Raw genomic sequence first — 25203 nt, forward strand, 5'->3', positions numbered from 1 at the left:
GTCATAATTTAAACATCAGGCATGCATTAAAAGGACATTTTTTGCTTCCCGTTTCAAAAACGAATGCAAAGCAACGCTTGTAATGTATTGATCTTATTTTAAAATGTGCGCCTGGTTTCGCGATTGTCTTAGAACTTCCGATTCAGTCGCCTATGGGAGAAATGACTAGGAATAATAAACGGCAGAAAACGGTCAAACTACTTGCTCTACAAACAAATGTTTGCAAGACTATACAGACCAAGTAGAATAATATAATGAGGAAATATCAGTTTGCAGTTTTTAATGTCTAAAAATTAATGGAAGTGAATGAGTCCGGAAGTCTCGAGCCAAAAAGATTCAAGTGGCTGCGCCCGCTCGTTGGCGGAGAATAAGGTGAATAGAGCAGAGATGGCCAACCCTGTTCTTGGAGAGCCACCCACCTGCAGATTTCAGTTGCTACCCATATCAAACACACCTGAACCAATTAATTAGGACCTGAACACCACGTGATAATTACAGGCAGGTGTGTTTGATATGGGTTGCAGCTGTAATCTGCAGGAAGGTGGCTCTCCAGGAACAGGGTTGGCCACCACTGGTAGAGGAATGAAAACATGGATTGAATTGCCATCAGACATTACATGCTTTGTAACTAGTAAAATGAGGTTTAAAAATTTGTTAAATAAATATTTAATGATACAATAGTAATGGGATTGTTTATATGGATGTTATGTGTGAATTTTGGGTTTTTATGTTTTATTTTTATTAGTCTTTGTTGTTATGTATTAATGTCATTTTGTTTTGTGTTCGATGGACCCCAGGAAGAATAGCCACTACCTTGGTAGTGGTTAATTGGAATCCTGATAAATAAATAAAATAAAGGCTTAGCTAGGTTAATTAGGTTAAGTTAGGATAATTAGGCAAGTCATTGTATAACAGTGGTTTGTTCTGAAGACAATCCAAAACAAATATTGCTTAAGGGGGCTAATAATATTGACCTAAAATGGGTTTAAAACAATTAAAAACTGCTTTTACTCTAGCCGAAATAAAACAAATAAGACTTTCTCCAGAAGAAAAAATATTATAGGAACTACTGTGAAAATTTCCTGAATCTGTAAAACACCATTTAGGAAATATTTAAAAAAGAAAATAAATGTGACTTTTTTTTTTTTTTGAGCAGAGTCTGTACTGTCTGTATTTTCCGCAGGTCGTTTGAAGAGGTCATAACATCGCATACGTACTTCAATCACTTCCTGCAGTTTCTGCAGACTCAAGGTGCAGACGGAGCCCTGCTCTTTATCCAGGATGCAGAAGCTTTGCGCAGCATCGAACACAAGCGGCAGAAGGCCAAAATATGCCTCATTGTTGACAAATACTTCCGCAGAGATGATCCTGGTACTGCTTATGCTCATTTACCTTTAGTCATTTAGCAGACACTTTCATCCAAGGTGACTTACTGTATAATTGAGGAGAGTAAAAATAAATTAAGTAGTTAAATAAATAAATAAATAAATAAATAAATAAATAACAGAATTGAAATGACACAAGGGTGACCGGAATATTCTCTTCCCTTCACATTAAAAATGGTTTTGCATGCTCCAAATAAAATAAATAAGTAAGCAAAAGCATGTCAATGTCTCCCCCTGCAGCTGATTACCTGCAGTGCAGCGCTGACATCATCACCAGAGTCAGTCAGATGGACAAAGTTTTTCCAGAGCTCATCTACACCATCCAGCATCTGGTTGCCAAATCCCTGGAGGCCACATGGTATTGTGATACAATTTTGGGAAAGTAGTAATACCACAAGAGGTCTTGTGTTTATCCCGGACGAGCCCCCGCATGTTATGTTTTATTGGTCCCATTCATTCATTTTGATTTGGCTTAGTGTCTTATTCATCAGGGGTTGCCACAGCAGAATGAACCACCAACTATTCTAGTATATGTTTTACACAGCAGAGCTTTTAGCTGCAACCTGTACTGGGAAACACCCATTCACACACACACTGATACACTCCGGGTATTTTAGTTTACTCAATTCACCTATAGTGCAAATGTTTGGACTGTGGGGGAAACCGGAGCACCCGGAGGAAACCCACGCTAACACGGGACAGAAATGCTAACTGACCCAATCAGTGACCTTCTTGCTGTGAGGTCACAGTGCTAACCACTGAGCCACCATGTCGCCGCCACATTTAACATATCAATATATTTATTACTTAGTAATCTAAATAAATCTAAATTTGAACTAATCTTATTCTAAATAATGTAACCATTAAATGTCTTCTCTAACATAGTGCATGGCTGGATACGCTTCAGAATGCCATACAACTGCCAAAGTCCATTAAAAAGCAGGAGAAAAATGTGGAAAAAACATCTATGTGAGTTCATAAAATAAAATTATGGCCTTTCATAAATAAAATATTGCAAATATAAAGTGATTCCTTAAAAAAATATACATATTTAATAAAACTCTTTAAAAAGAGATTTTTTTAACATTTATTTTTATTATTTATATTATTATAAACACTAAAGTAAAAATTATTGTGAATGTTGGCTTTTTAAAAACATTTTAAGATTATTTGAAACACATTTGAAATTATGGGTTGTTTAGGAGAAACATCTGAAAAGCCAGAGATTAACCTGCTCTTTATAATAAAGTCACTGCTTTGTGGACGATATTACAGATATTATAGATGCTCTGTGCTCATTTTTTAGTGTTACATTGAACATACAGAACAAATAGCATTTCATTTCTTTTTATCTTTAACAGGTTCAGACTGTATCAGGACACATTTTCTGTTTGTCCACATGCTTCTGAATCTGATGAGGACATTAAAGGACCTCTGCTGATGGGAAAACTGGTGAAATATTTCAAAACTTAAAGCATCTGTAATTCTCAGACCATTACAAGCACGTATTGAGCTCATCTGACTTGATTTCTTTAGAAAGCAAACGCATGGGAGGTTTTCATAAGCTTCATTCGCAGTGTGATCAAGTTTCAGTCCGGCATGGTGAATCGTGAGATCAGAGCTGAGTTTGAAGACTATCTGGTACAAAACTACGAGCACTACTCAACACGTGAGTCTACTAATAAACATAAATATTCGGGAATACACTGAAATAAATTACACAATGCATTTTTTATATCAAGGACTCCTAGCTAACAAAGCATGTCTTTTCAGAAAGTTATCAAATCAAAATTGTTCTTAATTGTGCAAATGTTTACATGAAGCCAAACATATAAACTTATATCATATTTTATTGTTTGCTTAGTAACTGATTTCTTATATGATTTGGATTTAATAAATATTTATACTTTGAGATATTTCTCAAAATAAGAGGTCCTGGGTTCATTCCGGACGAGCCCCCAGTTTATGTTAATGTACCTAATTTTTTAAAATAATACATGTAAAAATTTAATACATATAAAATACACAATATTTTTGAATTGATGGGTGACTTTTTAAGGTCAAATCAACATGCACATTAGATGTTCTAAATATAAATACAAGTAAAGCTTTTGTAAAACAGTATTACTCAAAGCATGCCATTTCAAAGGGAGATGTCCTGTGTTTATCCCAGACGAGCCCCCAGTTTATGTTAATATACCCAAATATTTTATATATTACATATAACAATTAATAAATATATATATATATTTTTTTTTGCATTGATGGTGCCTTTTTAATGTCAAATCAACATGCACAATTAGATGTTCCAAATATAAATACAATAAAGCTTTTGTAAAACAGTATTACTCAAAACATGCCATTTCAAAGTAGAGGTTCTGGGCTTATCCCGGATGAGCCCCCAATTTTTTTTTCCAGAAAGATTTTAATATTTTTGCATTGTTGGGTGTCTTTTTAATGTCAAATCCACATGCATACTAGAATTTCCATATATAAATAGAGATTTAGGGATATGGTATTAATCAGTGGTTGCTATTTCAAAAGAAGAGGTCCTGGGTTCATGCTGGACGAACCCCCCTAATTTTTTTCCTATAAAAATTTTAATATTTTTGCATTGTTGGGTGCCTTTTAATGTCAAATCCACATGCATAGGAGAATTTTCATATATAAGTCGAGATTTGGGGATATGGTATTCATCAGTGGTTGCTTTTTCAAAAGGAGCGGTCCTGGGTTCATCCCGGACGAACCCCCAGTTTGTTAATATACCCAAATATTTTATATAAGGCATAGAAAAATTAATACATATAAAATACAAAATATTGTTGCATTGACGGGTGCACTTTTAATGTCAAATCAACATGCATATTAGATGTTCCAAATATAATTACAAGTAAAGCTTTTGTTAAACAGTATGTGTGCCTTTTCAAAAGGAGAGGTCCTGGTTTTATCCCGGACGAGCCCCCCAATTTTTTTTTTCCATAAAGATTTTAATATTTTTGCGTTGTTGGGTGCCTTTTTACTGTCAAATTAATATGCATGCTCGAATTTCTATATATAAATAGAGATTTGGGGATATGGTATTAATCAGTGGTTGCTATTTTAAAAGGAGAGGTCCTGGGTTCATCCTGGACGAGCCCTTGAATTAATTTTTCCATTAAGATTTTTAATGTGTTTTTTGCAATTGTTTGGGTGCCTTTTTGATGTCAAATCAATATGCAAATTCTAATTTTTAAATTTGGAATATGGTATTAATCAGTGGTTGCTATTTTAAAAGGAGAGATCACTTGTTCATCCCGGACGAGCCCCCAATTTATGTTAGTATACCCAAAAGGTGGTTCTAACATGAACAACAAAAACAAATCACTTGTGAGGAAGAAAAATAATAACTTAATGGCAAAAATAAGCCAAAGAATATATACACACTGACAAAGAGTATACATTTTATTTAGAATATAAATAAAAATACAAATATATGGATTAATGTCACAATATTAGTAACAGATGTCAATTTTTTTTAAATATAAAAGATTTTCCGAAATGATTATAAATGCAAATTTATGTATTTATATGATATTTATTTTTTTATTTCATACATTTTTAGAATTTAAAAGGGTGAATGTCCACCAGTATGTATTATGTATATTTAACGCAATATATTGATAGTTAACATATCTTTATTTAGGGCTGATAACAGTTAAACCCTCTGTTGTTTTTCTGCAGCTTATGTGGTAAGATCCAAAGCCAATCATAGCTCCGAATTAAGCACTGATGGAGAAAAGTACAAACCCAAGATACGGTGCATCATGGACAAACTGGTGACAGTGGACTTTCTGGTCAATGACCTGTGTTTTTATCTGGAGTGTGAGAGGTCAGGACCGTCCAGCAGAGGGCGCTCTACATGCACTGCGATATAATTATAAATGACTGACTGGGGTTTTGTGAGATTACAGATTCAGGCGTATGGCAGACGCTGGCGATAAGATGGTATCAGAGGGTTTGTATAGCGAGAGCGATTATGCCATGCTTCATCATAAAGCTGAGCTGATCATCAACATATTTCTGACCTCACAGATTTCACCAAAACTCCTGGTACGATTGTTTCTGTCCGCCCTGCATTATACCTGAGCTGATTTTTTATATGTATGTTATTTATAATATATTATGTGTGTGTGTGTGTGTGTGTGTGTGTGTGTGTGTGTGTGTGTGTGTGTGTGTGTGTGTGTGTGTCAGATAAACAGCAGTGAGGCCCAAAAAGAAGTCGTCCTGCAGCGTTTTGCCTCTGGAAAAGTGGACCGAACGCTCTTCTATCAGCCAGTAGTGGACTTGTTTCCAGTTCTCATCTTCTGTTGGAGAAAGTAATTAAAATTTGCAATCTCACACAAGTTTAGGTTTTATTTACAGTGAGCCTTTCCCAAGCTCAAAAATATCAATTGTTTAAAGAACAAATTTACTAGTTTAAGTAACAGTTTAAGGCAAAAACAAAGTGAACAAAACACAAAAGTACAAAAAAATGACGCAATAAAAATAAAACAATGGACTGATTTAATAACACTAATATATACAATTGGTACAAAACCATTAAAATCTGAAAGAAAATCAAGCTTTAAATATTAGCTCTGCTTGTTTTTGGATTATTGTTTGTGTTTGATAATAAAGATTAAAAAATGTATACAAAAAAGTAAGCATTATCAACAAAAGTAAACGAAAAATAAGCATGCTATTAATATTATTTTGGTAAGCATTAGTGTTTTAATAGTAACATTATATACATTTTAATAATAAAAAGCCCCCCATAACCCTCCCCCACAAAAAATAAAATAAAAGTTAATGAAATTAAAATGACGAACAAAACAGATTAATTAAAAATATAAATTAAAAATAATCAAACTGAGACAAAAACATAAATATAAATAAAATAAATATTTATTTTTTGTTTAAAATAAAGTAAATATTAATGTCGTTTACAATAAAATAAGTGTTAATTCTGTTTACAATAAAATAAGTAATCATTTTTAGTTTAAAATAAAATAAATATAAATGTTTAGTTTAAAATAAAATAAAGATTAATGTTTAGTTTGAAATAAAATAAATATTAATTATGTTTACAATAAAATAAGTAATCATTTTTTAGGTTAAAATAAAATAAGTATAAATGTTTAGTTTAAAATAAAATAAAGATTAATGTTTAGTTTGAAATAAAATAAATATTAATTATGTTTACAATAAAATAAGTAATCATTTTTAGGTTAAAATAAAATAAATATAAATGTTTAGTTTAGAATAATATTAATTTTTAGATAAAAATAAAATAAAGATTAATTTTAAGTTAAAATATAAGTTTTTTTTAGATTTCAACATTTAAAAATTTATTTTTTAACCCTAAAAATTAAAAAAATGTATTGATTTTTTTTTTTATGTAAACAATTATATACCGTAGTTTAATTACATTTCAAACACTATTGATAACTAAAAATAAGTTGAACTATTATGCTTTATTATGCAAACTATTATGCTGTAATGTTTGTTCGCTGTGGTAGGTTTTGCTGTCTGAAGGTGATGCGGCATCTTTACCCCAGTAAAGCACTGATGATGGTAAAATCACTGCGCCCCTTAAACCTCCAGCAGGAGTTCCAGATCATCAGATCCACAGAAGGTGAGCAGCTCACCACAGAGATCATACACAAGGCAAAATCTAAACCATTGGATCATGCAACCAATCACGTTTTAGGTGTGAATCAATAAATGAATTATTTTAGGTATAAGAAGGGGAAGTAATTTTTAAAGGGATGGTTCATCCAAAAACTGTGTGAATTACACATTGACTAATGTTATGTAAGACATATGCTTGCTTTACTGAACCAAATGTATACATTTCATTTGATTACATCTAATTTATTAATCAAAGTTATTTAAGTTTTCAGTGTTTTGAGGCATAATGAATGCATGCTGGCCTACTCTATTGGCTATTCAAGCAGATGTGTGTTTATAAAATTACTACTACTACTACTAATTAATAATTAATATTTATATAATAATTAATATTTGGGTGAATCATCCATTTTAAGGGGACCTGTTATGCATGAATCACTTTTTATAAGGGGTTTAAACACAGTTGTGTGGTAACAGTGTGTGAACATCTCCAGCTTCTAATAGTAAAAAATAATTAATTATATTTTTTAAAATCATACTTGATATAAACAGTCTGCAGAAACACTTTGATTGACATTCTCCCTTTGTACGTGTCATCAGAGGGGGAAAGCCCCGCCCACTAGTGGCCCTGAGTGAGAAGCACTTTTAAATCTGCCGCTATGCTGACATAGGCATTTGTAACTCCGCCCTCTTTTGAAAAGAGCACAATCTCATTTAAATTTAAAGCAACGGTCACCAAAACGCCACAATTAGGATCAAAATTAAATTTCAAAGAGTTATAAAACATTATTTGTGTGGTATTTTGAGCTGAAACTTCACATACACACTCTACTTGTGACTCATCTTGTAAAAAGGGGCATAATAGGTCCCCTTTAAGTTTATCCAGTGGTGCAGTTTGTACTGTGCAGTAGACCATGATCTGTCAGGATTTCAATCACAGATTTATTGATGTGTTTGACTAGTTAAGGAAGCCACGCTGCGTTTCTCCAGCCAACACGGCCTGGTTCTGCTGCTCCCGCAAGCAAACTAACACACTGAGGACACATGAAAACAGATGAGGAGTCGAGACAGAGCAACTCTCAATAAAAAAAACAAGGCAACACTTCTTTCTTAATGTCATTCAGATAAAGGTCATGCAACATTAAATATCAGTTAGGATCAGTATTGTTAGCTTCAAGTATATCTATAAGCTAGTGTGCTCCAAAACAGTGACAATTTCTCCCTCTCAATAAGGAAATAAACACTCAGCGTTTGGTTTGCTGCAAGCTGTTCTCACATCAACAATAGAAAAGTGAATAGTGCAAGAACATGACAGTTCTCTGTTCTTCCTCTAGATGTCAGCATATCATCATAATAGTTCTGCTAGTTAACTTAAAAAAACTGCTGGTGTTTTCACATCATTTTCATGCTTTCACCTGTGATTAACAAGAGCGTGTGCATTTACCACGAGCATATCAACCATGCGATTAATGTGTGAAACGGATTAAGACGAGAGTGAGGTTATAAATGTTAAATATATTCAGTTTGATATATTCATCTCTTGCTTATTTTACTCTCATATTTAGCCTACATGAAATGTTTAGTCTGTGCTATGCGTATTTATATATAGTGCTCAAAAAAATAAAGGGCACACTTGGAGTTACTTTGTGCTGTTTAGGCGTTCCCTTTATTTTTTGTGCAGTTTATAAATACAAGCATGCATAAAATGCTGAAGTATTAAAAAAACAGAAAACACAAATGTTTACTCATGTATTTCTATTTATAAATCATATTTCTTTCATTCATTTTCTTTTTGGCTTAGTCCCTTTATTAATCTGGGGTCGCCACAGCGGAATGAACTGCCAACTAGTGTTTGACACAGCGGATGCCCTTCTAGCTGCAACCCAACACAGGGAATAAATAATATTTATCAGAAATAAATATTCGATTTGTTAATATAAATAAACATTTAAAAAAATAATTCATACATGCATGTGTGTATTTACATATGCATAATAAATATGCAAATGACACATTTATTGATTTAAATTAATTTATTTTTTAATTTAATTTTGACTTGTTTTTAGTTTAACAGCATTACAAAATATTGTCTGATATAAATTAATGAACTTTTCATGTAACTAAATATATCTCAAAACAATATTTTACACATTACATGCATAAATCTTATACAGTTGAAGTCAGAATTATTAACTCCCCTGAATTATTAGACCGCTTGTTTATTATTTTCTCAATTTCTGTTTAACGGAGAGCAGATTTCTAAATTCTAAACATAATAGTTTTAATAACTCATCTCTAATAACTGATTTATTTTATCTTTGCCATGATGACAGTAAATATTTTTTTTACTAGATATTTTTCAGGACACTTTTTATACAGCTTAAAGTGACATTTAAAGGCTTAACTAGGTTAATTAGGTTAACTAGGCAGGTTAGGGTAATTAGGCAAATTATTTTACAATGATGGTTTGTTCTGTAGACTATTGAAAAAAAGAGCTTAAATGGGCTAATAATTTTGTCCCTAAAATGGTGTTTAAAAAATTAAAAACTGCTTTTATTCTAGCCGAAATAAAACAAATAAGACTTTCTCCAGAAGAAAAAATATTATCAGACATACTGTGAAAATTTCCTTGCTCTGTTAAACATAATTTGGGAAATATTTAAAAAAGAAGAACAAAAATTCAAAGGGGGGCTAATAATTCTGACTTCAACTGTATATGATGGAAAAACAAGTTATCAAAATGACTGGAAAACAAAATATATATATATATATGAGCAATATCACATGAGTAGAAGGGGAATAGGGCTGTATATACATATTGTGCGTTGGCTTGAGGCCTCAGGTATTTTTAACTTCAATTATTTGTTTATTTTCACTTACTTTAATTTGCTGTAAAATGTACAACTGAAATAGCTGTTTCTTCATGAATTAATTAATGATGTTTTGTCTATATTTAATTTTTATGAAATATTATTATGTATTAAATACTGTTTTTACTTTAAACCAGCAAACTTAGACCCCCCCACTAATAGCGCTATACAGCCATATTGCATTGCTACTCGTGTGATATTACTCATATATTTACAGTTAAAGTCAGAGTTATTGGCCCCCTTTACATTTTTTCTTAACATTTCTAAAATGATGTTTTACAGAGCAAGGAAATTTTCTCAGTATTTCTGATAATATTTTTTCTTCTGGAGAAAGTCTTACTTGATTTGTTTTGGCTAGAATAAAAGCAGATTTGAATTTTTTAAAAACCATTTTAAGGTCGAAATTATTACCTCTTTTAAGCTATATATTTTTTCAATAGTCTACAGAACAAACCATCGTTATACAATAACTTGCCTAATTACCCTAACCTGCCTAGTTAACCTAATTAACCTAGTTAAGCCTTTAATGTCACTTTAAGCTGTATAGAAGTGTCTTGAAGAATATCTAGTCAAATATTATTTACTGTCATCATGACAAAGATAAAATAAATCGGTGATTAGAGATGAGTTATTAAAACTGTTATGATTAGAAATGTGTTGAAGAAATCTGCTCTCCCTTAAACAGAAATTGTTTAACAGATTTTATATATATATATATATATATATATATATATATATATATATATATATATATATATATATATATATATATATATATATATATATTTAATCCCATTACTGTCCCAATGCAAATCAATTAGGTTAATTGGGTTTTAACAAATTTAAATGGATTGAACATAAAACAATAAAGTTGTTCTCCCAAAATTCTCAAGCATTGTGTTTCAGCTCAAGTAGTTTGAACAAGCAGCAATTTATGTAATGTTATTTATTATTTAATTTAATTGTTTTGTAAATAATAATGCTGATTAAAACTGTGCTGCATTTATAGCATTTTAGTTTCTGAGGATTCTTTCTATTGTACTGAAATCATGATTACATGTACGACATCCACTTTGATTGTGGTATTATGAACCTAATTGTATAAAGATGGTGCCATATTAGTATGCAGGGCAATGCTTTACATATCAAAAAATTAATTTACACGGGTAATTTGAATTCAGCTTTCTGTAACGCAGGATAAGTGGGACAGGTCAGTGGAGGACGGTTTGTGGTTCATTCGCAAATTACTCTATTGTGAAACACGGCGGAAGCAATTAACATGAAGGAGTTTTCTGTCCTTCACCCACTCAATGAAAGAAGAGTTCAGATGCACGGGGAGCACATTTACTGGCCATATTTCAGAACAAAGTCAAGAGAAAAAAATAAGAGAATATTAAGTGTCATTAATTTTTAAATTGCATCAATTATTTAATTAGACTTACTGTAAAGTGCTGTTAAGTACTGTTAAATAGCCGTTTATATATATATATATATATATATATATATATATATATATGTATGTATTTATATAAATATATTTTTTTAAATATATTTTTAATATATATATTGTGTGTATGTATATATATATATATATATATATATATATATATATATATATATATATATATATATATATATATATATATATATATATATATACATACATACATATATATATACATACATATATACATATATATATATATATATATATATATATATATATATATATATATATATATATACACACACACAGTTGAAGTCTGAATTATCAGCCTCCCTGTTTATTTTTTCTGCCGATTTCTGGCGGATGAATGAAGCGGATAAAATACAACTTAACACTTCTATACAGCTTAAAGTGACATTTAAAGGCTTAACTAGGTTAATTAGGTTAACTAGGCTGGTTAGGGTAATTATGCAAGTTATTGTATAATGATGGTTTGTTCTGTAGATAATACAAAGAATATAGCTTAAAGGGGCTAATAAAACTGACCTTAAATGGTGTTTAAAATATTAAAAACTGCTTTTATTCTAGCCAAAATAATAAAAATAAGACTTTCTCCACAAGAAAAAATATTATCAGACATACTGTGAAAATTTCCTTGCTCTGTTAAACACAATTTGGGAAATATTTAAAAAAGAATAAAAAAAATCAAAGGGGGGCTAATAATTCTGACTTTAACTGTATATAGAAACTGGCAGTGGAGGATTATAGAGAGCAAAACAAAGTCAGACTTTCTGACACAGAACGCACATTTTCAAAGGGGAATATCTGACTTTAGCAATGTTTTTCAGTTAAACAAGTGCGTTTACTTGCCTGATTATTAAGTATCTGCAAACATACTGTGGAAATTTTATGCCATAAGCGTGTACAAATTTTCATACAGCACATTTAGGTGTACATCAGCAGCAGCACTGTGTCTAACTGCAGGAACGAGCTGCTCTTTACTCACACACACACACACACACACACACACACTCACACTCTCACCGCCGTCAGCTGAATGTCATCACAGCACAGCCCATGTGAGAGCGGAGCCAGCGGCAGCAGACACAATTAATTTCTGGAAAAAGTGCTCTTTTAATTAAACAAATGGTCCTGAAAAATGGTGAGCGAGAACTAGTGTCAGAATTCCCACATGTGGAGGAGTTCATTACTGTTCACAGAGCCGCGGGTTAACCCACCTCTTTCACACAAGCACACACAGTTCAGAAGTGTGTTACCGCTTTTAACTGAGTTTATACTTTTAATCACAATAAAAAAGGATCGTTTACAGACTTATATAGATGTAAAACACATAGATGTCGTAGCTCATTTGCAGTGCATTCATTTCATGTCTTACAACACCGGATACAATATTAATCTCAGCATTTTAAATCACTTAAAGAGACACTCATTGGTCACTGATTTATCAGAGGTCGCCACAGTGGAACGAACCACCAACTATTTTGGCATATGTTTTCCTAAGCAGTAGCCACAACCCAGTAATGTGAAACACCCATACACACGCCACAGTGGAATGAACCACCAACTTTTTTGACATATGTTTTCCTAAGCAGCAGCCACAACCCAGTAATGTGAAACGCCCATACACACGCCACAGTGGAATGAACCACCAACTATTTTGGCATATGTTTTACTAAGCAGCAGCCACAACCCAGTAATGTGAAACACCCATACACACGCCACAGTGGAATGAACCACCAACTATTTTGGCATATGTTTTACTAAGCAGCAGCCACAACCCAGTAATGTGAAACGCCCATACACACGCCACAGTGGAATGAACCACCAACTATTTTGGCATATGTTTTACTAAGCAGCAGCCACAACCCAGTAATGTGAAACACCCATACACACGCCACAGTGGAATGAACCACCAACTATTTTGGCATATGTTTTCCTAAGCAGCAGCCACAACCCAGTAATGTGAAACACCCATACACACGCCACAGTGGAATGAACCACCAACTATTTTGGCATATGTTTTACTAAGCAGCAGCCACAACCCAGTAATGTGAAACACCCATACACACGCCACAGTGGAATGAACCACCAACTATTTTGGCATATGTTTTCCTAAGCAGCAGCCACAACCCAGTAATGTGAAACACCCATACACACGCCACAGTGGAATGAACCACCAACTATTTTGGCATATGTTTTACTAAGCAGCAGCCACAACCCAGTAATGTGAAACACCCATACACACGCCACAGTGGAATGACCCACCAACTATTTTGGCATATGTTTTACTAAGCAGCAGCCACAACTCAGTAATGTGAAACACCCATACACACGCCACAGTGGAATGAACCACCAACTATTTTGGCATATGTTTTCCTAAGCAGCAGCCACAACCCAGTAATGTGAAACACCCATACACACACATTCACACACACACTCATATACTACGGCCAATTTAGTTAATACAATTCCCGGAGCACACAGAGGAAGCCCACGCCAACACGGAGAGACCATGCAAACTCCACAAAGAAACGCCAACTGGCCCAGCTTGGACTCAAACCAGCGACCTTTTAGCTTTGAGGCCACAGTGCTAACCACTAAGCCACCGTGACGGCCTTTTTCTTCGATATATTTTTTTTTTTAACTAGAGGAACGTTTCTCAAATAGGTTTTAAACAAGTGAAGGGTGAGTAAATGCTCAGTTTTTTGTGTACTGTCCCTTTAAAAACAACCGAGTGAGACTTTGATCAGAGTTTTACTGTGTCTGGTTAACATCTGTCTGACAAACGTGACCTTTTACATCACTTTTCGACACAGATTCACACAAAAAAAAGCCTCATCACGTCTCATATTTGTGACTTTTACAGGGAATTACAGTTATTTTTGATTTCACAACACACACACACACACACACACACACACACACACACACACACACACACACACACACACACACACACACACACACACACACACACACACACACACACACACACAACCCTTAATGAACTTTCAAATCAAGCATAATAAACAAATGTCAATACATGTTTAAATGCTAACAGTGAATAATGGAGTGAGAATTAATCATGTGTTTAAGTGCTCTTTAAACATGCTGAAGCTTAAATAAAATAATAAATATGCACAGACACATTCTTTACAAGGGTGTCACGGTGGCGTTCGCCTCACAGCAAGACGGTCACTGGTTCGAGTTGGGTCAGTTGGGTGCTCCGGTTTCCCTCACAGTACAAACACATGCGGTATGGGGGAATTGATGAACTAAATTGGCCGTAGTGTATGAGTGTGAATGCAAGAGTGTATGAGTGTTTCCCAGTGTTAGGTTGCGGTTGGAAGGGCATCCGCTGTGTGAAACATATTCTGAATAAGTTGGCGGTTCATTCTGCTGTGGCAACCCCTGATTAAAAAAGAGACTAAGCTGAAAAGAAAATGAATGACTTTCTTTACAACAGAAGTCACACACTTTAATATATATTGTGTGTGTGTGATGTATATAATATGTAATATGATAATATGATGGTTGTTATTGTTCTTAAATAAGATTGTATAACTCATAATAAAAAATGTTGCGATTACTGTGAAATTAATTTAATAACATTTAAGCACATTTCCCCTCAACTTCTCATTACTGTAAAACACTCAGTGATTTGTAGAGGAATAGTGTATTTGTGTTTGTTAAATGTATTAATAACAGGAGTATTGTCTTTTATTTAATACTTAGGATGCATTTTTTGCATGAAAATTAGTGTTGATTGGTAATTATTTATTACTCATTTTGTTATATTTGTTATTTTTAAATAATATTATACATATTTTATTATTTATTTTATTTATTGTTTTGAATTAGTTTCTTTTCGGTTTTTTTATTTTAATTTAAATTTGCGTTTGTGATTAAAAGTTTTAGTTTTTAATATTTCAAATTGGGGACACGGTGGCTTAGTGGTTAGCATTGCTGCCTCACAGCAAGAAGGTTGCTGGTTTGAGTCCCGGCTGAGTCAGTTGGCATTTCTGTGTGGAGTTTGCATGTTCTCCCTGTGCTGGCGTGGGTTTCCTCCGGGTGCTCCGGTTTCCTCCACAGTCCAAACACATGCTATAGGGGAATTGATTAACTAATTTGGCCGTAGTGTATGAGTGTGTGAATGAGTGTGAGTGTGTGTGTGTGTGTGTGTGTGTGTGTGTGGGTGTTTCCCAGTACTGGGTTGCTGCTGTGTAAAACATTTGCTGGAATATTTGGCAGTTCGCAGTTGACCTCTGAAATAGAGATTAAGCTAAAGGAAAATGAATGAATGAATTAATATCAGGTTTAGTCATAGTATTTCGAGGTAAAGTTTTTTTATTTCATGGGTGTTAGGGTGTATTCAATTGTGAAGGTTTTACCTTGTTTTTAAAACCTATAGACAGACATTAACATTTTAAAAACAATTAATAACAATGCATTCTGCATCACGTCAAACAAGTAGTTGGCAATTGGCAATGAACTCATGTTTTAGTAGTTTACATGAAGACAATAATGGTATTGTTTTCGCAAACTAACACGCTCAAACCTGTTTTCAAAAGATCCCAGCTTCCACAACATCACTGTTGCGTAAATGAATGGCCAACATGGATAAACAGTTTTTAGTGCAAAACTGTGATACTACCAAAACCCAATAAGTTAAGGTAACTCAAACCATTGAGGGAAACCAATTGCTACAAACCATTTAAATTCAAAAACTAGTCCTAATGAGTACTGTGAACTTAATCCATTTGAGTAAACGAAGCAATTTGAGCACAGTAAAACCCAATAAACGAAGAGAACTCAAACCAGCTGAGTGAACCCAGTAAGTTAAGGCAACTCAAACCATTTGAGAAACCCGATTGCTACAAACCATTTGAGTTAAAAAAACTAATCTATATGAGTACTGTGAACTTAGTTTATTTAAGTTGAAGTGATGAGATATTTAATTAACTCATTACCTTCAACACTGAGTTCAAAACTCTTTTCAAATGTGTAGAATTAACTTTCAGTCAGTTTTGAGTTAACTACACTCATTTCACTTGATTAAAGTTGACTGTTGGGTTTTACATTGTAGAAATATTAAAATGTAATATTATCATACTAATTTTACATATTATATTTATACTGCATTGTATTTCATTCCTGCTTACTTCAAACTAACAGCTTTAGTCTTAGATCAGTGTTTTTATAAGGTTTTTCTCACATTAGCAGCGAAGCCTGAGGTTTTGTCACATTTCAAGATGCACCAGTGGCCCTCAGGAACCTCCAGATGTCTGTCACCGTAAACACACCACACACACACACACACACACGATCTCACACACATAAACAGACTTATTCCTACATCCCTGTGAGGGCTCACATAGACATAATGATGTTTCTACTATACAAACCGTACATTCCCTCCTCTCACCCCCAAACCCAACCCTCACAGGAAACAGTCCACCTTTATACATTTTCAAAATACTTAATTCTGTGTGATTTATAAGCATGTTTACCCATGGAGACCTCAATTTTGGTCCCCACAGAAGTCCTTATGATGCTATGTCTACACTAATCCGGATCGATTTAAAAATGGTGTTTTTGTCTAAAAACCCACCCAGGCTCTTCGTTCTTGAACGTACCCCTATGTACATTTCTGGAGAGCTACGTTTTTTTTGCAGTTTTAGTTTTCCACCAGAGGGCGCTGTGTACACTTTTAGAGATCTCAAATTTCTCTCGCAAGTGCCATTCGCGCCTGCTGGTCTCACATAAATCCACCAGAGGCCGCTGTTGAAAATCTTCACCCTGGCTGGAGTTTACAGAAAGTTTTGATTTTAGTCACCCGACACTGCGTTTTCATGGACAAACATCATGCAGTTTTGAAAATACCTGTGTTTGTGTGGACAGGCTTAGGACAGTGTTTTTAAAAAGATGCGTAGTGGTTAACTCACCCAAGTTCGATTCCTGGCTCGAGGTCCTTTGCTAACCCTTCCCCTCTCTCTGCTCCCAATACTTTCCTGTCTGTAACCTCCATTATCCTCTCCTATTAAAGGTGAAAAACCCCTAAAAATGTATTTAAAAAGTTTCCTAAAAATGCCATCTCAGTGTGAAGTTTGACAGAACGTTGAAACGTAGAGATAATTAGGCATTATAAAATGAAAACGTACAGTGCATGCGGAAAGTATTCATAGAGCTTCACCTTTTCCATATTTGTTTATGTTACAGCCTTATTCCAAAATGGATTAAATTAATTAATTTACTTAACATTCTCCACACAATCCCCCATGAAGACAGTGTGAACAATCAGTTTTTGAAATTGTGGCAAATTTATTAAAAATATAAAAGCTGAAAAATCAGATGTACATCAGTATCCACAGCCTTTGCTCAATACTTTGTTGATGCACCTTTGGCAGCGATTACAGCCTCAAGTCTTTCTGAATATGATGCCACAAGCTTGGCACAGCTGTCTTTGGGAAGTTTCACCCATTCCTCTTTGCAGACCTCTCAAGCTCTATCAGGTTGGATGGGAAGCGACGGTGTACAGCCATTTTCAGATCTCTCCAGAGGTGTTCAGTAGGATTTAGGTCTGGGCTCTGGCTGGGCCACTCAAGGACATTCACAGAGTTGTTGTAAAGCCACTCCATTGATATTTTGGTGGTGTGCTTTGGGTCATTGTCCTGCTGGAGGATGAACCGTCGCCCCAGTCTGAGGTGGAGAGCACTCTTGTGCAGGTCTTCATTCAGGATGTGTCTGTACATTGCTGCATTCATCTTTCCTTCTATCCTGACTATAGATCCTGCTGCTGAAAAACATCCCCACAGCATGAGGCTAACACCACCATGCTTTACTGTAGAGATGCTATTAGCGCTGCCTGCTTTTCTCCAAACGTAACGCCTGGCGTTCACTCCAAAGAGTTCAATTTGAGTCTGATCAGACCAGAGAGTTTAGTTTCTGATGGCCTGAAAGTCCTTCAGATGTCTTTTGGCAAACTCCAGGCAGGGAGTGACTTCAGTCTGCCCCCTCTACCATACAGGCCTGATTGGGGGATTGCTGCACAGATGGTTGTCCTTCTGTAAGGTTCTCCTCTCTCCACATAAGAACGCTGGAGCTAAGACAGAGTGACCACCGGGTTATTAATCACCGCCCTGACTGAGGCCCTTCTCCCCCGATCACTCAGCTTAAATGACCGGTTTGCTCTAGGAAGAGTCCTGGTGGTTCAATCATCTTCCACTTACGGATGATGGAGGCCGCTGTGCTCATTGGAACTTTCAGAGCAGCAGAAATGTTTTTGTAGGCTTTCCCAATCTTGTGTCTCGACAATCCTGTCTCAGAGGTCTACAGACAGTTCCTTTGTCTTCATGCTTGGTTTGTGCTTTGACATGCACTGTTAACCCTGGGCCCTTATATACACAGGTGTATGCCTTTTCAGATCATGTCCAACTGAATTGACCACAGGTGAACTCCAGTGAAGCTGCTGAAACATCTCCAGAATGATCAATTTGGAGCTTCACGCCAAAGGCTGTGGATACTGATGTACATGTGATTTTACAGCTTTTTATTTTTAATAAATTTGCAACAATTTCAAAAACTCTTCACATTGTCTTTATGGGGTATTGTGTGTAGAATGAAACAAAAAAAATGTAATCTATTTTGGAATAAGGCTGTAACATAAGCAAAAGTGGAAAAAGTGAAGCGATATGAATACTTTCCGGATGCACTGTATTAATTTGGCTTGTGTGTATCAGGTCTGCGTCCCCACTGGGATATAAAAACAAGCACACACACACACTAAAGCACACTACATTCACCAACTATGTAGTCCAGCAGTGCTAATGTTTGTGAAGACCAGAATGGCACGTGTTGGCGCTGCTGGCCATGCGAAGCTGTTGTTTACGGCGGCTCCGTCTCTCCGAGCAGCTGTGGGTGAAGAAGCTGCTCAGATCTGCTTTCACACAGCCAGAAGCAGCAGAGAGAAAAACACGGCCATGTCAGACAGGCCTTCATCACGGCACCGCAGGAGCGCGCGGTTAAGAATAGCAGAAGTCATGTCGCATGCATCAGACGCCTGTTTGGGGGCTGAACTGCAGCTCTTCTCCCCCTCCCGCAGTGATTATCTGCGGCCGTTTGCATGCTGTCGCAGTTTTGGCCCTCAGGTTGACATAATCCCGCGGAGGGGCCCCGATCCTGGACCCTTTATTAAAGTGATTCTGTTCCAGCGCTGCTCCCCGCGGACTCTGCGCTTATTGTGCAGTGGAGACATCTCTTCTTGTTTCATATCAGTGTCCTTCTGAGAAATGTGTCTTAGCTTTATTGAGTAAATTAAAGCACAGATTCCTAAAGGTAGACAGATAACAGGATTGTGCTGCCTTTTAAGATGACTTACTTTAGCCATATTCAAAGAGAGACGATTGCAGAGAAGATTAAATTTTGCGACAAATAGAGCAGTGCAAACATGTCAATGCATATGTCAAAAAATGTGGGGTTGCACACCACTGATTTGTATTAGTTTTCACATATTTACAGTTAGTGGATTAAACATCATAAAGTCAAGGATTGTGTTGTTTCAGCTCATCTTAAATAAGTAGCTTGAACAAATGGCAAACCTTGTGTATATATGACATTGAACGTTTTTATTTGCATTTATTTGTTCCAAAATGCAAGTGTGTGTGTGTGTGTGTGTATATATATATATATATATATATATATATATATATATATATATATATATATATATATATATATATTTATATATATATATATATATATATATATATATATATATATATATATATATATATATATATATATATATATATATATATATAAAATTGAAGTCAGAGTTATTAAAATGAGTTAAAATTAAACTTTTTTTTTTTTAATTTAAATTTAAAAAATATATATATTTTAAAATAAAAAAATTATTTATTTATTTATTTTTTTTTATGTTTCCCAAATGATTTTTAGCAGGGCAAGGACATTTTAACAGTATCATTAATTTACTTGTCGGCTTAGTCCCTTTATTAATCCGGGGACGCCACAGCGGAATGAACACATTTTTTTAACAGTAAAGATCTGGCAACCACAGCTGCAGTTTTTACTGTAATTTTAACACATTTTTAACAGTAAAGATCTGGCAACCACAGCTGCAGTTTTTACTGTAATTTTAACACATTTTTTAACAGTAAATATCTCGCAACCACAGCTGCAGTTTTTACTGTAATTTTAACACATTTTTTACAGTAAAGATCTGGCAACCACAGCTGCTGTTTTTTACTGTAATTTTAACACATTTTTTTTAACAGTAATGATCTGGCAACCACAGCTGCAGTTTTTACTGTAATTTTAACACATTTTTTACAGTAAAGATCTGGCAACCACAGCTGCTGTTTTTTACTGTAATTTTAACACATTTTTTTTAACAGTAAAGATCTGGCAACCACAGCTGCAGTTTTTACTGCAATTTTAACCAATTTTTAACAGTAAAGATCTGGCAACCACAGCTGCAGTTTTTACTGTAATTCTAACACATTTTAACAGTAAAGATCTGGCAACCACAGCTGCAGTTTTTACTGTAATTTTAACACATTTTTTACAGTAAAGATCTGGCAACCACAGCTGCTGTTTTTTTACTGTAATTTTAACACATTTTTTTTAACAGTAATGATCTGGCAACCACAGCTGCAGTTTTTACTGTAATTTTAACACATTTTTTTAACAGTAAAGATCTGGCAACCACAGCTGCAGTTTTTACTGCAATTTTAACCAATTTTTAACAGTAAAGATCTGGCAACCACAGCTGCAGTTTTTACTGTAATTCTAACACATTTTAACAGTAAAGATCTGGCAACCACAGCTGCAGTTTTTACTGTAATTTTAACACATTTTTAACAGTAAAGATCTGGCAACCACAGCTGCAGTTTTTAACTGTAATTTTAACACATTTTTAACAGTAAAGATCTGGCAACCACAGCTGCAGTTTTTACTGTAATTTTAACACATTTTTAACAGTAAAGATCTGGCAACCACAGCTGCAGTTTTTACTGTAATTTTAACACATTTTTAACAGTAAAGATCTGGCAACCACAGCTGCAGTTTTTACTGTAATTTTAACACATTTTTTACAGTAAAGATCTGGCAACCACAGCTGCTGTTTTTTTACTGTAATTTTAACACATTTTTTTAACAGTAATGATCTGGCAACCACAGCTGCAGTTTTTACTGTAATTTTAACACATTTTTAAGAGTAAAGATCTGGCAACCACAGCTGCAGTTTTTACTGTAATTTTAACACATTTTTTACAGTAAAGATCTGGCAACCACAGCTGCTGTTTTTTACTGTAATTTTAACACATTTTTTTTTAACAGTAATGATCTGGCAACCACAGCTGCAGTTTTTACTGTAATTTTAACACATTTTTTACAGTAAAGATCTGGCAACCACAGCTGCTGTTTTTTACTGTAATTTTAACACATTTTTTTAACAGTAAAGATCTGGCAACCACAGCTGCAGTTTTTACTGCAATTTTAACCAATTTTTAACAGTAAAGATCTGGCAACCACAGCTGCAGTTTTTACTGTAATTCTAACACATTTTAACAGTAAAGATCTGGCAACCACAGCTGCAGTTTTTACTGTAATTTTAACACATTTTTTACAGTAAAGATCTGGCAACCACAGCTGCTGTTTTTTTACTGTAATTTTAACACATTTTTTTAACAGTAATGATCTGGCAACCACAGCTGCAGTTTTTACTGTAATTTTAACACATTTTTTTAACAGTAAAGATCTGGCAACCACAGCTGCAGTTTTTACTGCAATTGTAACCAATTTTTAACAGTAAAGATCTGGCAACCACAGCTGCAGTTTTTACTGTAATTCTAACACATTTTAACAGTAAAGATCTGGCAACCACAGCTGCAGTTTTTACTGTAATTTTAACACATTTTTAACAGTAAAGATCTGGCAACCACAGCTGCAGTTTTTAACTGTAATTTTAACACATTTTTAACAGTAAAGATCTGGCAACCACAGCTGCAGTTTTTACTGTAATTTTAACACATTTTTAACAGTAAAGATCTGGCAACCACAGCTGCAGTTTTTACTGTAATTTTAACACATTTTTAACAGTAAAGATCTGGCAACCACAGCTGCAGTTTTTACTGTAATTTTAACACATTTTTTACAGTAAAGATCTGGCAACCACAGCTGCTGTTTTTTTACTGTAATTTTAACACATTTTTTTTAACAGTAATGATCTGGCAACCACAGCTGCAGTTTTTACTGTAATTTTAACACATTTTTTTAACAGTAAAGATCTGGCAACCACAGCTGCAGTTTTTACTGCAATTTTAACCAATTTTTAACAGTAAAGATCTGGCAACCACAGCTGCAGTTTTTACTGTAATTCTAACACATTTTAACAGTAAAGATCTGGCAACCACAGCTGCAGTTTTTACTGTAATTTTAACACATTTTTAACAGTAAAGATCTGGCAACCACAGCTGCAGTTTTTAACTGTAATTTTAACACATTTTTAACAGTAAAGATCTGGCAACCACAGCTGCAGTTTTTACTGTAATTTTAACACATTTTTAACAGTAAAGATCTGGCAACCACAGCTGCAGTTTTTACTGTAATTTTAACACATTTTTAACAGTAAAGATCTGGCAACCACAGCTGCAGTTTTTACTGTAATTTTAACACATTTTTTACAGTAAAGATCTGGCAACCACAGCTGCTGTTTTTTTACTGTAATTTTAACACATTTTTTTAACAGTAATGATCTGGCAACCACAGCTGCAGTTTTTACTGTAATTTTAACACATTTTTAAGAGTAAAGATCTGGCAACCACAGCTGCAGTTTTTACTGTAATTTTAACACATTTTTTACAGTAAAGATCTGGCAACCACAGCTGCTGTTTTTTACTGTAATTTTAACACATTTTTTTTTAACAGTAATGATCTGGCAACCACAGCTGCAGTTTTTACTGTAATTTTAACACATTTTTTACAGTAAAGATCTGGCAACCACAGCTGCTGTTTTTTACTGTAATTTTAACACATTTTTTTTAACAGTAAAGATCTGGCAACCACAGCTGCAGTTTTTACTGCAATTTTAACCAATTTTTAACAGTAAAGATCTGGCAACCACAGCTGCAGTTTTTACTGTAATTCTAACACATTTTAACAGTAAAGATCTGGCAACCACAGCTGCAGTTTTTACTGTAATTTTAACACATTTTTTACAGTAAAGATCTGGCAACCACAGCTGCTGTTTTTTTACTGTAATTTTAACACATTTTTTTAACAGTAATGATCTGGCAACCACAGCTGCAGTTTTTACTGTAATTTTAACACATTTTTTTAACAGTAAAGATCTGGCAACCACAGCTGCAGTTTTTACTGCAATTGTAACCAATTTTTAACAGTAAAGATCTGGCAACCACAGCTGCAGTTTTTACTGTAATTCTAACACATTTTAACAGTAAAGATCTGGCAACCACAGCTGCAGTTTTTACTGTAATTTTAACACATTTTTAACAGTAAAGATCTGGCAACCACAGCTGCAGTTTTTAACTGTAATTTTAACACATTTTTAACAGTAAAGATCTGGCAACCACAGCTGCAGTTTTTACTGTAATTTTAACACATTTTTAACAGTAAAGATCTGGCAACCACAGCTGCAGTTTTTACTGTAATTTTAACACATTTTTAACAGTAAAGATCTGGCAACCACAGCTGCAGTTTTTACTGTAATTTTAACACATTTTTTACAGTAAAGATCTGGCAACCACAGCTGCTGTTTTTTTACTGTAATTTTAACACATTTTTTTAACAGTAATGATCTGGCAACCACAGCTGCAGTTTTTACTGTAATTTTAACACATTTTTTTAACAGTAAAGATCTGGCAACCACAGCTGCAGTTTTTACTGCAATTTTAACCAATTTTTAACAGTAAAGATCTGGCAACCACAGCTGCAGTTTTTACTGTAATTCTAACACATTTTAACAGTAAAGATCTGGCAACCACAGCTGCAGTTTTTACTGTAATTTTAACACATTTTTTACAGTAAAGATCTGGCAACCACAGCTGCTGTTTTTTTACTGTAATTTTAACACATTTTTTTAACAGTAATGATCTGGCAACCACAGCTGCAGTTTTTACTGTAATTTTAACACATTTTTTTAACAGTAAAGATCTGGCAACCACAGCTGCAGTTTTTACTGCAATTTTAACCAATTTTTAACAGTAAAGATCTGGCAACCACAGCTGCAGTTTTTACTGTAATTCTAACACATTTTAACAGTAAAGATCTGGCAACCACAGCTGCAGTTTTTACTGTAATTTTAACACATTTTTAACAGTAAAGATCTGGCAACCACAGCTGCAGTTTTTAACTGTAATTTTAACACATTTTTAAGAGTAAAGATCTGGCAACCACAGCTGCAGTTTTTACTGTAATTTTAACACATTTTTAACAGTAAAGATCTGGCAACCACAGCTGCAGTTTTTACTGTAATTTTAACACATTTTTATAAGTAGCTTCATCTTAATGCTGTTTAAAAGTTCCACAGCTTACATCTTTCCTATATCAAACCCTGAACAAGCAGATGAACACTCGCTGGTTGTATAACAGCAGTAATTCTCTGTTTGACACGTGTCAGCCCTTTATGTCGCGTCTGTTCCATTTCTCCTCGCACTGATGTACATAACGCAGCCTTTTCGATTGGGGAAAAAAAGATTTACTTTCAATTAAAAGCCTCTGATTGAAAAAAAGACTATTTCCACAAACTTCATTCTTCATCAAGAATCCAATTACCGTGAGAAAGGGAAAG

General features: G+C 34.3%; 1 protein-coding gene across 35 annotated transcripts in view; it reads left to right on the plus strand.

The window, feature by feature from the left end:
• rgsl1 (regulator of G protein signaling like 1) overlaps positions 1 to 8136 on the plus strand; it is a 20168-nt gene extending 12032 nt beyond the window's left edge. For 22 of the 35 annotated variants that reach the window (XR_015492993.1, XR_015492994.1, XR_015492995.1 and 19 more), the window contains 9 exons: positions 1184 to 1371; positions 1626 to 1743; positions 2747 to 2837; positions 2922 to 3054; positions 5106 to 5253; positions 5336 to 5474; positions 5616 to 5740; positions 6923 to 7038; positions 7997 to 8136. Coding sequence is in view for 32 of the 35 variants with exons in the window: in XM_087256403.1 (XP_087112529.1) it covers positions 1184 to 1371; positions 1626 to 1743; positions 2747 to 2837; positions 2922 to 3054; positions 5106 to 5253; positions 5336 to 5474; positions 5616 to 5740; positions 6923 to 7038; positions 7997 to 8064 (1126 nt within the window). In the remaining 3 variants the exon portion in view is untranslated. Of the gene's footprint in view, positions 1 to 1183; positions 1372 to 1625; positions 1744 to 2270; positions 2355 to 2746; positions 2838 to 2921; positions 3055 to 5105; positions 5254 to 5335; positions 5475 to 5615; positions 5741 to 6922; positions 7039 to 7996 lie in introns of all 35 variants that reach the window. The other 13 variants (XM_087256399.1, XM_087256401.1, XM_087256400.1 and 10 more) reach the window with 1 other exon arrangement.
• The last annotated feature ends 17067 nt before the right edge of the window (positions 8137 to 25203 follow it).

This window comes from Danio rerio, chromosome 6 (genome assembly GCF_052040795.2).
Source record: "Danio rerio strain M-AB ecotype USA chromosome 6, GRCz13ab, whole genome shotgun sequence".
NCBI classification, from domain to species: domain Eukaryota; kingdom Metazoa; phylum Chordata; class Actinopteri; order Cypriniformes; family Danionidae; genus Danio; species Danio rerio.